At 53.2% G+C, this 10,588-nt stretch overlaps 1 protein-coding gene across 6 annotated transcripts; it reads left to right on the top strand.

The window, feature by feature from the left end:
* Nucleotides 1–1,590: 1,590 nt before the first annotated feature.
* LOC103066171 (cytochrome P450 2G1-like) lies at nucleotides 1,591–6,054 on the top strand. 6 transcript variants are annotated; one of them, XM_007443024.3, is made up of 9 exons: nucleotides 1,591–1,770; nucleotides 2,336–2,498; nucleotides 2,705–2,854; nucleotides 2,975–3,135; nucleotides 3,319–3,495; nucleotides 3,919–4,060; nucleotides 4,776–4,963; nucleotides 5,090–5,231; nucleotides 5,868–6,054. In XM_007443024.3, exons 1-9 carry the CDS (start codon nucleotides 1,591–1,593, stop codon nucleotides 6,047–6,049), a joined length of 1,485 nt encoding a protein of 494 aa, XP_007443086.2. In that variant the 3' UTR covers nucleotides 6,050–6,054. The 6 variants fall into 6 exon arrangements, with proteins under 6 accessions (XP_007443086.2, XP_087995769.1, XP_087995766.1 ...); XM_088139643.1 differs by having other exon boundaries at nucleotides 3,919–4,074; nucleotides 4,790–4,963; XM_088139640.1 differs by having other exon boundaries at nucleotides 2,264–2,498.
* The last annotated feature ends 4,534 nt before the right edge of the window (nucleotides 6,055–10,588 follow it).

Here is a 10,588-nt window from a genome sequence, read left to right as displayed (position 1 = left end):
TGTTTTTCTTACTTCCCCCCCCTTCCCCCCCCTTAGTTCTTGGTCTTCTGATTCCCTCGCTGGGATAACCTTGTACCTTCCAGTGCCTGTGATAAGGAGCCATCTGCTTTTAACGGTTTCTCATTCCTGCTCCCCCCCCTTTGCAATGGCAGAACCGTAGCATGTAAAAAGCAATTTCTAAACTAGCCATCTAATAATCTATTATAAAATCTTGTGAGGATTCTGACACACGGGAGCAGCAGGCCGCTCGCCAGCGGGAGAACTGGGTCCAGAGCAGCCCATCCTCATTTCTGAGGTCTGGCAAGCGCACTGGAATTCAGGGGGCTCCTGCAAAACAGCTGCTGAAGTTTCATTGATTGATTTTATTTTATTTTATTTTATTTTATTTTATTTTATTTTATTTATATAGCAAACTTGTCACCGCCCATCTCGGTGAAACGGCTCTGGGTGGTTTACAAAACAGCTAAAGTCAATTAAAATTGCAAAATTACAATCTCCTATTAATAAATAGAAAATAAATAGGTCCAGGAATAATTGGCAGTCACTCGGGGAGCGTCGTCAAGGCGCCAGCCACCCCCGGGTCCATTAGGGCTCTTATCCCCCCACCCAAGCTGGCCGAGCCCGGTCTTCAGCCCTTTCCGGGAGGCCGGTGGGGGGGCGCCGCACCGCTGGGGGGAGAAGGTTCCGAAGGGCGGGGCAGCCGGTCAGGCAGAGAAGGCTCTCCTCCTGGGCCCCCCAGCTGACATTCCCGCGCTGACGGGGCCCGCGACGTGCCCCCTCTGCCTGGCCGGGTGGCGCGGGTCTCCCTCGGGCAACCTGCCCCCCTCCCCCAAATACTGCTCTAACCAGTAACAAGCAGCTGATTGGCCAGGATGCCACCCACCCCCATCCCCTCGTGGCTTTTGCCCCCTTCCAAGCAGGTGAACTTAGTCTGGGAGCGCAGCCTCCCTCCTTGCTCCAGGGCCTTCTGGGAAACAAACATTAAGCGGAGGTGCCTCGCCTTGCAGCATTTCGGCATTCCTTTTTTGTTCTTTAAGTGAAAGCATCTGTGCTTCTCGTAATGCGGTGAGCCGAGAATTCTGGCAGTCACCACGGGAGGTATCAACAGGCCTCCCGGTGCCCGCAGGCATCGCTCTGGGGAGGCCAGGCCCCAGAAAGAATATTTCCAAACCGCTCTGTCTTCTGGGTTTGCCACCTGGCCAGCCAGATGTTGCTGACAAAAAATTCCCAGCATCCCCTCTTGTTCTGCAACAACGGAATGAAACACTTCGGCCCCTGAAAGGTAGACCTGGCCATTCAAAGGACTTTGGGTCCGACAAGTCTCGGCTTAGGGAAATTCTGCCTGCTCGTCCTTGTTAGGGTGGGAAGCTCCCCCCACCCCGGCCTTAGGCCAGAGGAGCTCCACAAGCCCTTTCTGCCCAAAGAGGTGCCCCCTCCCCGCCTCCCTCCCTGCCAGGTGAATGCCCAGCGCACTTCACTGTGAAACCCAATCTTGTTTTCCTGCTCAGCTCCTGGGTTTCACCGCTGGAGAGGCAGATATATAGCCGCAGCGTTCTGGGGGCTTCCAGGCGCACTCCAAGCGTGGCCATCATGGAGCTTGGGGGCGCGCTGGGCATCTTCCTGGGCATCTGCTTCTCTTGCTTGCTGCTCATCGCTGCGTGGAAGCGGATGCACAAGGAGGGGAGGCTGCCCCCAGGACCCACACCGCTGCCCTTCCTTGGAAATTTACTGCAGGTGAAAACCAGCGAGCCCTTCAAGTCCTTCCTAGCGGTGAGTTGTCCCCTCTTTGGTGCAAGAAGGTACATGGGAGGAAACCAGGCTGGATGTGCTGCCCACAGGGAGAGGGAGTTCAAGGCTCACAAGGTGTCTGAGCAGAAGCTCCAGTTGCCCAGACGGAGCCATTTTAAGCTCTGGGAATGAACATCCCGCCCTTGTCACTCAAGGTACCTCTGGTTCCATGAAGACACATGGGGAAGAGCCTTTTCAGAGCCCGGTTTGACAGCTCCACAGCCAGCCAAAGGTCTTGGGCTTGAAGGCAAGACCGCCCCATTATTTGCCTCACAGCAAGCAGGCTACACAGGTAGACAGCTCCCAGACATGGAAGTGCCACTAAAACATTAAGGCTCATCAAATCCTTCACAGAGAGTAGATCATTCTAATTCCATTTTAGAGCCGTCTAAGTTATGGGCCTTCACCAAACATTTCTGAAAAGAAAAACTGTCCTGCCTCTGGCCTAAATCTCTTGCCATGGCCCCAGGTAGAGGCTGGCAAAGAAAGCATTCATAAACTTCTGTCCGCCCTTCCTTTATCTTTCTTCCTCTGGTTTCTCCTGCAGCTGAGAGACAAATACGGCCCAGTGTTCACAGTCTACCTCGGACCCCGGAGGGTGGTTGTTCTCTGTGGGCACGACACAGTAAAGGAAGCTCTGGTGGATCAGGCTGAGGAGTTCAGTGGCAGAGGGGAACTGGCCTCCATTGACCGGAACTTCAACGGTTTTGGTGAGTGGACCGGATCTAGGGCATCTCCTCAAGAGAATCCAGTGGAAATATTTTCTGGTAGAAGGAGAAGCTGGTGAGAGGTTGAGGGAACACCTGGGGGAGCTCTCTCATCTTCTACAATGATGGTTCATTGCTTCAAGGAGGAAAACGCTTTCATAGGACAGAAGGGGCTGCCTTCAGTGGCACCATTTCCCCTTCTTTTCTAGGCGTTGCTCTAGCCAACGGGGAGCGCTGGAAGCAACTCCGTCGCTTCTCTCTCACCACCTTGAGGAACTTCGGGATGGGGAAGAGGTCCATTGAAGAGCGGATCCAGGAGGAGGCCCAGTACTTACTGGAGGAATTCAGGAAAACCAAAGGTTGGTAAAGATCACGCCCAGCTCTTTCCACAGCAGCACTGAAATGGAGCTCGTGCTTTGTGCATGCAGGGTTCAGGGAAAACTGCACTCTCAAGTAGCCATTTGCTTTACGTTTCTCAGGTCAGCCCTTTGAGCCTACCTTCTTCCTAAGCCGCACGGTTTCCAATGTCATCAGCTCAGTTGTCTTTGGCAGCCGCTTCGACTACGGAGATAAGACCTTCCTCTCCTTGCTGCGTATGATCAACGAAAGTTTTATAGAGATGAGCACTCCTTGGGCACAGGTAGTAGCCAAGGCTGGAGCAGGCGTCTGTGTGGGAGGGAAGAGTTCTCCCGATGGAGCCTCCTGCAGAATCGGGAATGGGCTTCTTCCTGGGACTCTGTGGCTAGCCTCACTCAGCGATACCATTGCTTGCTTGTTTGTTTTGTCCAATGCACAAGCCAGGTTTCTTTCCTTTTCCTCCCAGCTCTATGACATGTATTCCTGCATCATGCAGTACTTGCCTGGAAGACACAACCGCATCTACTACCTCATTGAGGAGCTGAAGGACTTCATTGCTGAGAAAATCAAAATCAACCAAGCAACACTTGATCCCAACAACCCTCGGGACTTCATTGATTGCTTCCTCATCCAGATGGAGAAGGTACCACCAGGAATTTCTCATCACTAGAGAGAAGCATGGAAATTTGAGAGACTAGAGGAAGGGGTGGAGTGGGAGGGAAATGGAAAAGCCCCACTGGGGTCCATCCTATGATACAGGTCTATTTAGGTGTAGAAAGCCATCTCAGGAACAGGTTCTTTTTCCTACAACACAGACAAGTGGACCTGTCTCGTGATAGTATGATGTCCCCCACCTAAGATCAGTCTTCTCCAACCTGCTTCCCTTTGCTCCCCCAGTAGTTTCAGGGAGCCATTGGATTTCAGCTCCCAGAATACCCCGCTAGTAAATAAGTGAGTGGCCTGTAATCTTGGACCTCCTGAATCAATGTGCTTCTAGTGTGATCCCCCCTCTACTCACCATGCACAGAAGACACAATGTTGAGGTAAACAATTTCTTCTCTTGAAGGAAAAAGGAAACCCTTCCAGTGAATTCAACCTAAAGAATTTGGTCCTCACAACCCTCAATTTGTTCTTTGCTGGGACAGAGACTGTCAGCTCCACCCTGAGATACGGACTCCTTTTCCTGATGAAATACCCAGAAGTGGAAGGTATGGTGGCCAAAGTCTGGGGCAGTTTGCATGAGACCTGCCCAAGAGAAGCTTGTTCTGCACACATTCCTGGAAGGCCCTCACTGCTGGGAATCCCACTGGTCTGAATGGAGCGCTGGCAATCATCGCAACAGGCAGCTTATAGAAGACCCATTAAAACCTGTGGAAAACAGCACAGGCCCGCGCAGCCTGCTGTTTCATGGGTTTAGAGCCCTGTGGGCGGTTAATGGAACAAATGCGTCATTTTTTTAAAAAGGAAGTTAATAGCCAGCGTCAGGAAAGCAGTTCTGCATCAGGAGGAGAGGTCTAACCCTTCCCTCCCAGACCAGGGCCCACATAAGCTCTGCCGGTCAGCCCCAGCAGGAACATTTCCATGGGCATAGCGGGAATTTGGGCAAGTGAGCGGAGTGCTTTTCATCGGGATGGCCTCGCTGTAAAAAAAGATTGGGGGGGAGAGGGTGACCATTTGGGTGAAGCTATTCCCCACTGACTTATAGCAGCCATCTTATATGGACGTTTATCCCTTGGCTGTGAAAACGGGGCAGGAGTGCTTGGAAAAAGAGGGAGGAGGGCCCGCTCCCGTCCAGTTTCAAGTGCCCACCCAGGCCTGCCCTGTTTCCTAAGAGGACTGAGGCAGTGGCCCCCCACTGGGTTGAGGGCCCTGGGGCACCGCCTCCACAGCTCCCCCAGAAGCATTTTCTTGATGTTTTGGCAGAGAAGGTGCACCAGGAGATTGACCAGGTCATCGGCCCCAATCGCATTCCTGCCACTGAAGACCGGCTGAAGATGCCCTACACGGATGCTGTCATCCACGAGATCCAGCGGCTGACGGACATAGTGCCCATGGGAGTACCCCACACGGTGGTCCGGGACACTCAGTTCAGGGGGTACCATCTGCCGAAGGTGAGGCTGCGGGAGAGTTTCATCTGCAGGACGGTCTCCCAGAGAGGAAGGAGGAGTGTGCGGAGATGACCTCGACCATCTGGCTAACGGAGGCTCAGTCTGGTCCTGGGGGTTATGTTTCTGCAGGGCACGGATGTCTTCCCCTTACTAGGCTCAGCCTTACGTGACCCCAAATACTTCAGCGACCCAGAGAACTTCAACCCCGGACACTTCCTGGATGAGAAAGGGCGTTTCAAGAAGAATGAAGCTTTTGTACCATTTTCCTCGGGTAAGGCTGGGTTCATGGTTTGCTCTTTTTTATTTCTGCTTTTCTTGCTCTGGAGACACCCACAAGAGCAGCACAGTGGCAGGCAGAGAGCCCAGGAGCTGCTTCAAGCCCCGCCGCCGTTTCATCCCCTTGAGTCGTATTTTTACAGCCGGGGAAGGAGAAACAGCTTCTGCCTCCAAAGCCCCAGTCACCTGGCTCCCATTAGGACCCCTCCCCGGGGTGTAGGGAGGGGGCACCACGTGTGGCCCGGCCCCTGAAAGCCAAAAGTCTGCCCCGGGCTGGCAGTCTCACTCGCCCTGGCCTGGCTCTCCCTCTGGGCCAGATGAGAACGAGGGCTTGGCCCAAGCCCCCACCCCACCACCATTACCACCCTCCCTCAGTGCCTTTAGCCACATCCCTCTTCCTTCAGCTGAAGCAATCCTGGTGTGGAGATAAAGTGTTGTGGCCCCCACGCTTCTCACCCCAAGAAGACTGGGAGGGCAGCGGTTACCGTTGATAAGAGAAGGGGAAAATGCCTCCTGAGAGGGAGGGGACCCGAAGGGGAGATCCTTCCCTGGAGCGGGATGCGGCTCCCTTTTACGCACCCCTGGCAAAGTAACCTCCAGACTGATGCCGCCCCCCTCCCCCCTTTTCCAGGGAAGCGCGTCTGCCTGGGGGAAGCCATGGCTCGGATGGAGCTCTTCCTGTACTTCACCACCGTGCTGCAAAACTTCTCCCTGAAGTCCCTCCTGCACCCAAAGGACGTTGATGTCTCCCCCAAAATGAGTGGCTTTGGGAACATCCCCCCAACCTACGAGCTGCGCATGCTCCCCCGCTGACCCGGGGGCTTCTTTCCGCCCCCCTCCAGCTCCTTCCGTGATTAGGCACCTGCAGCACCCGCGGCCACCGCCGCCCCGGGGACTGTTTTCAGCCAGCACAGCTCTTGGTCGAGCGCTTCCCTTCCTGCTGCTGTGCCTGTTGAACCAGGACCCCGGCGCTCGGGTCTGCTCCGTCGGATGGCTCCCTCGGGGCAGCTCCTGCGCTTTCCTGGATCTCGGTCGGGGGCACCGGGAGGGGGCCAGTTTCCTGTGGAGGAGCTGGTAGCACCCCAGTTCTGCTCTCCCACCTCAGTCAGCTGCCCCGTCCTCAGCCCCGACCCACCATGTGGCTCTCCAGCTCTCCGGGTGCCCGGCCCCTGGCCATCTCTCGTCCTGCTGGCGCCCGGTCAGGGGATGCTGCCCCACGTGTCTCCCGAGACCGTCTCCCAACCTCCAACAGTGACAGGATGGGGACACCGGCTGATTTCTGTTGCTTGGAGGGTGAAGTCAGGGCAGTCTGGAAGCACTGAAAAATGCCTCAAAGGCTGCGTGTTCCTCCTGTCTGCGTTTGCCTCTTCGTTTCTCTCAAAGTCCCTCCAAGCCCTCCGCCTCCAGAAAATGTTATAGCCGCTTTTCTACACAAGGATGATTCAGGAAAGTGACCCCCAGTCCTGTTCCCACAAGCACTAATCCAGCTTAGAAATCTGACTGGCTTTTAAAAGTCCAATTAAAAGCATGTTTAGAGAAATAAGCAAAAAAATCTGTATTTTAATCACGGTTTAAACGTATTTAGACTTGGAGGAGTGTGTGAGAGTGTTGAAAGAGAGGCTGCTGCAGCCAATCTTCCTAAAGTGAATTTATTTGGAAAATCCTGTTTTAGTTTTCTCTGAATATGATGCATTCCCTTTATAATAAACGCTGTTTATACAGAAGTTTTAGAAAGATAGGGGACAAGATGCTGGATTTAGCATGAAAATGCTTTTTGTAAATGTTCCTGTATACAGCCCGGACAATGTTTTAAAAAAGAATAAAACATATTTTACTATCACGAGATTATGGATTACATTTTAAAGGGATTGGGACATACACTTAGTGTATATCCCTAGTGCTTAAGTAGGTGTACATCTGTGTCTCCGCTGGGGTGAGCAATTCTCACAGGGAAATTGTAAATGCTCCTCTTAGACCCCTCAAAAACACAGAAAGGCCACAACAGAATCAGCGGAACATCTCTTGGTGCTCAGAGGTCCCTACCCAGGACTGGCTCAGCTGGACCAGACCTTTTTCTTTCTTTCTTTTTGTTTAATAATATTTTATTGAAATTTTAAAGGTGCAAATTTAAAAGTTAGAAATGAAAAAGAAAATTGAAAATACAAAATATAAAGAAAAGGAAAAGGAAAAGAAAAAGAAAAAGATATGAAAAATAGATCACTTCCAATCTATCTCTGGTCTTAGGAATAATAAGAGTATCATAAGTGCTAGTTTTTAATGCATTAAGTAGGAATAATTCTTTGTCAAAACATATCCCATTACATTTATAATCTAATCTTCAAATCCCCATGTAAGCTTCACCCCACCTGCATTTTGGAAATAGTCCATGGACCATACCTTTTCCTCTGCCAGCGGAAGCCTTTCCTCCCTTGTCCCAAGCAGGGCCGATGAAGGGCGTCGTGCCATTTCTGCACCCACCCGACAGCAACAGCAATGAGTGGGGAGTGAAGTGCACCCGGTTGATGCAGGCGGTTCAAAGGACGGCGCGCTCAGGACAGACCAGCAATCTGTGCCAAAATTGCAAACCCTCCTGATCACCTCCAGCCAAATTCCCACCAACAGCAATCTTGCAGGAGCAACCATGTCCTTCATGAGGCCCAGAGTGATTTCCAAAGGAGATTACATTTTCTGCTTGCCTCATCCCCTGGACAGATTGCTGGCTGGGCGCAGATGAGCAAAGCAGGGCATCGCCATTGCCCACCCTTCGCCAATGCATCTCCCGGCTCCTTTTCACCCCAACCCCTTCCAAGCAGACGGTCTCCAGCGCCTGCTTCCCATCGAGCAAGGGCCCCTGCTCCTGCCGGCTACGGTGCCTGGCGCACTCCCTCCCCTCCAGAGGCTGACCGCCATTCCCTCCTGGACCGCTGGTCTGCAGTTTTAGTGATCTTGCACCTGACCCAAAGGTGGCCTGCCCAGTCAATGAACCCCCCTTGCCCTGCATGTTCCCAGTCCCTCGGCAGCCCCTTCGACCCTCACATTGGCCTCTGGGTTTCTGCCCAGCCCGGGCGGAGCGTACTCCGTGCCTCCCCAGAGGAACCTGCTTCGCTTTCTCTTCCCCCCACAACTCTTTCAGTTGCATCATCTGCACAACGGCATTGTGATGCACAGGCCGTCACTGTGGTGCCTCGCAAAAGGTTCCCCGTAAAATCAGACCAAGCTTTGGAGCAAGGACAGGGACGGAGTCACGGTGGGTGAGTTGGGCGGCCACAAACGTGTGCTAAATAAGTAACTGTTCAGCTGGAGTCCCTTCCTTGCTCGGAGCCTTTGACCCCTGGCAGGTTAAGCCCAGAGCCCCCAAGCCGCCAACCTCCCAGGCAACGGCCGGGCTTGGTTGGCGAGGGGGCCGCCAGGCCAGCCAGCAGCAGGGCTGGGCTTCCCTACCTACTTTCCGAGAACAGCTTTGGCGAGCCCCCCTGCGGCCGCTCACACCCCACAAAAGAAAAGTGGAGGGCAGGAGGGCGTTTCAACCCCGGGCAAGCGCCCTGTTGTATGTTGTCTGCGGGTCACGGGGTCTGTGCCGGTTCTCACCAGTTCTAACACGCGAGTCTAGAACCTTGCCGTTGTTTTTGATCCGTCGGTTCCTTCCTTCCTTCCTTCCAAGACTGGCCGTGCTTCCATGCTGGGTAGAGGGCCCTCGATTTCCTTCCGCTGCCCAGCCCTGAATGGTGCCAGTCGATGGCGTCCTCTGCATGCTTCAGCTCAGACAGCAATCGAAGGAGAGATAACGTGTATCCGAATTGGCAGAAATGCCCTTGGACAAGAATTGCTCTCCTGCCTGGCTTGGAAAAAACTAGGCTGTTGCATAATTTGGATGATCAGGTGGGCGTAACGTTTCCTTCTGGACTGGTATATCAGATCCCCCTGAGAGTCAGGCTGTCATTCTCTTCACAGCAGCACATTAGAAGTCCTGGGAGCTGCCAGGCCCATGGATCTCCTGGGGCCAGGGACCCTTGTCCTGGCCGTCTGTCTCACCTGCCTTCTGGTCTTCTCCACTTGGCAGCAAATGCGCCGAAGGGGCAAGATGCCCCCTGGACCAATCCCCTCCCCCTCATTGGGAACCTGCTCTGGATAGACCGAAACAATCTGCCCAGTTCACTCATCAAGGTAATGCCTCCCCTCCCTCCACTTTTCTTCTGCCCCCCCCACCCCCACCCCCCGCGCGCCGAGCACAACCGGTCCTTCCTGCCCTTGGACTCCCTTGCACCGGTTGCCCGGAGGCTGGTGGAGACCTGGACCCAAGAGTTTTAATGACTCTCCCTCCCCCTCCCTCTTCGGAGGGTCAAAGGCCTCCCTTCAGTCCCTTCCTACAATTTCTCACTCGTTTTCTGCCTGATCTACTTTCCTAGAAGTTCCAGCAGCTCGCCCTGGGGAGGGACCGCCCCGGGACAGGAACACGATTGATTGATTGATTGATTGATTGATTGATTGATTGATTACGTGCCATCCAGTCTGTGACCCGGCCAATAGATATTCCCCAGGAAGAGCAATCCAGTCCCCGCTGTTCTCTTTTTTGCAAATGGACCTGCTTCTCGTGGACAGCTTTGAGTCGGTTCACTGTGAGACACGTGCACCCCCCCCTTCAAATCAGCCTGCCTGCTGTTAGTTGTGGGGCATCCGATCAACCGACTGTTCAGTAATTGCATACACTGATTTGTGTTTCTGTCTTCTGGATTTAAAGCTAAGCTGCTCGGAGGCTCTGAAAACGGAGCAGCGTAGAAGTTGTTCCAACTAGTGAAAAAACAGGGCTGTGCGTTCGACAGGAGCATGAAAAGAAGAGGGCAGAGAAATCTCTCTCTCTCTCTCTCTCTCTCCACCTCCTGCCATGTCTCTATATGGGTACTTAACCGCTACGTCAAAGAGCCATTTGGGTGTACCTGCAGTGCTCGGGTGCTGGCACTTCTGAAAAATATTGCTAAGAAAACAGCAGGGACCTGCCCATTTAATCACCAGGATTCAGGGTTGACTGAAGATCATCAATCGTTTTTCAAAACTTCTAGGAGGAGAGCGGTGTTAGTCCGGAGTAGCCAAAAATCAGAAGGAGTCTCAGAGTCACTTTCCCCACTAACCAGTTTTGCGAAAAGGCATAAGCTCTCACGAGCTGCCTTTTCATAAACGCTGCTTTTTCATCCCAAAGGTTAGTGGGTGAGTGGGAAAAAGAGGCTCCTTTTGACTTTGGACCACCACAGCTGTTCTCCTCCAATGCTCACCAAAGCTTCTGCTTTCTAATAAAATGCATTAGTCAGAGAAGGTGTACCAGGCTCCTCCTGATGTTTTAAAACCTGACAGAGAGAG

Source organism: Python bivittatus, unplaced genomic scaffold, assembly GCF_059951505.1.
Source record: "Python bivittatus isolate LINGU-HERP-01145 unplaced genomic scaffold, Pbiv_v1 ctg000310_np1212, whole genome shotgun sequence".
Classification (NCBI taxonomy): domain Eukaryota; kingdom Metazoa; phylum Chordata; class Lepidosauria; order Squamata; family Pythonidae; genus Python; species Python bivittatus.
The sequence above is the reverse complement of the archived record's forward strand: the minus strand, read 5'-3'. Positions and strand labels throughout refer to the sequence as shown.

What these genes read in the sequence shown, in the direction of transcription:
- LOC103066171 (XM_088139640.1), top strand. Translation starts at nt 1,591, where the DNA reads ATGGAGCTTGGGGGCGCGCTGGGCATCTTCCTGGGCATCTGCTTCTCT. An exon ending in TGAGCACTCCTTGGGCACAG is followed by an intron (nt 3,136 to 3,318) that starts GTAGTAGCCAAG and finishes TTTTCCTCCCAG; the next exon opens with CTCTATGACATGTATTCCTG. An exon ending in GAAATACCCAGAAGTGGAAG is followed by an intron (nt 4,061 to 4,775) that starts GTATGGTGGCCA and finishes ATGTTTTGGCAG; the next exon opens with AGAAGGTGCACCAGGAGATT.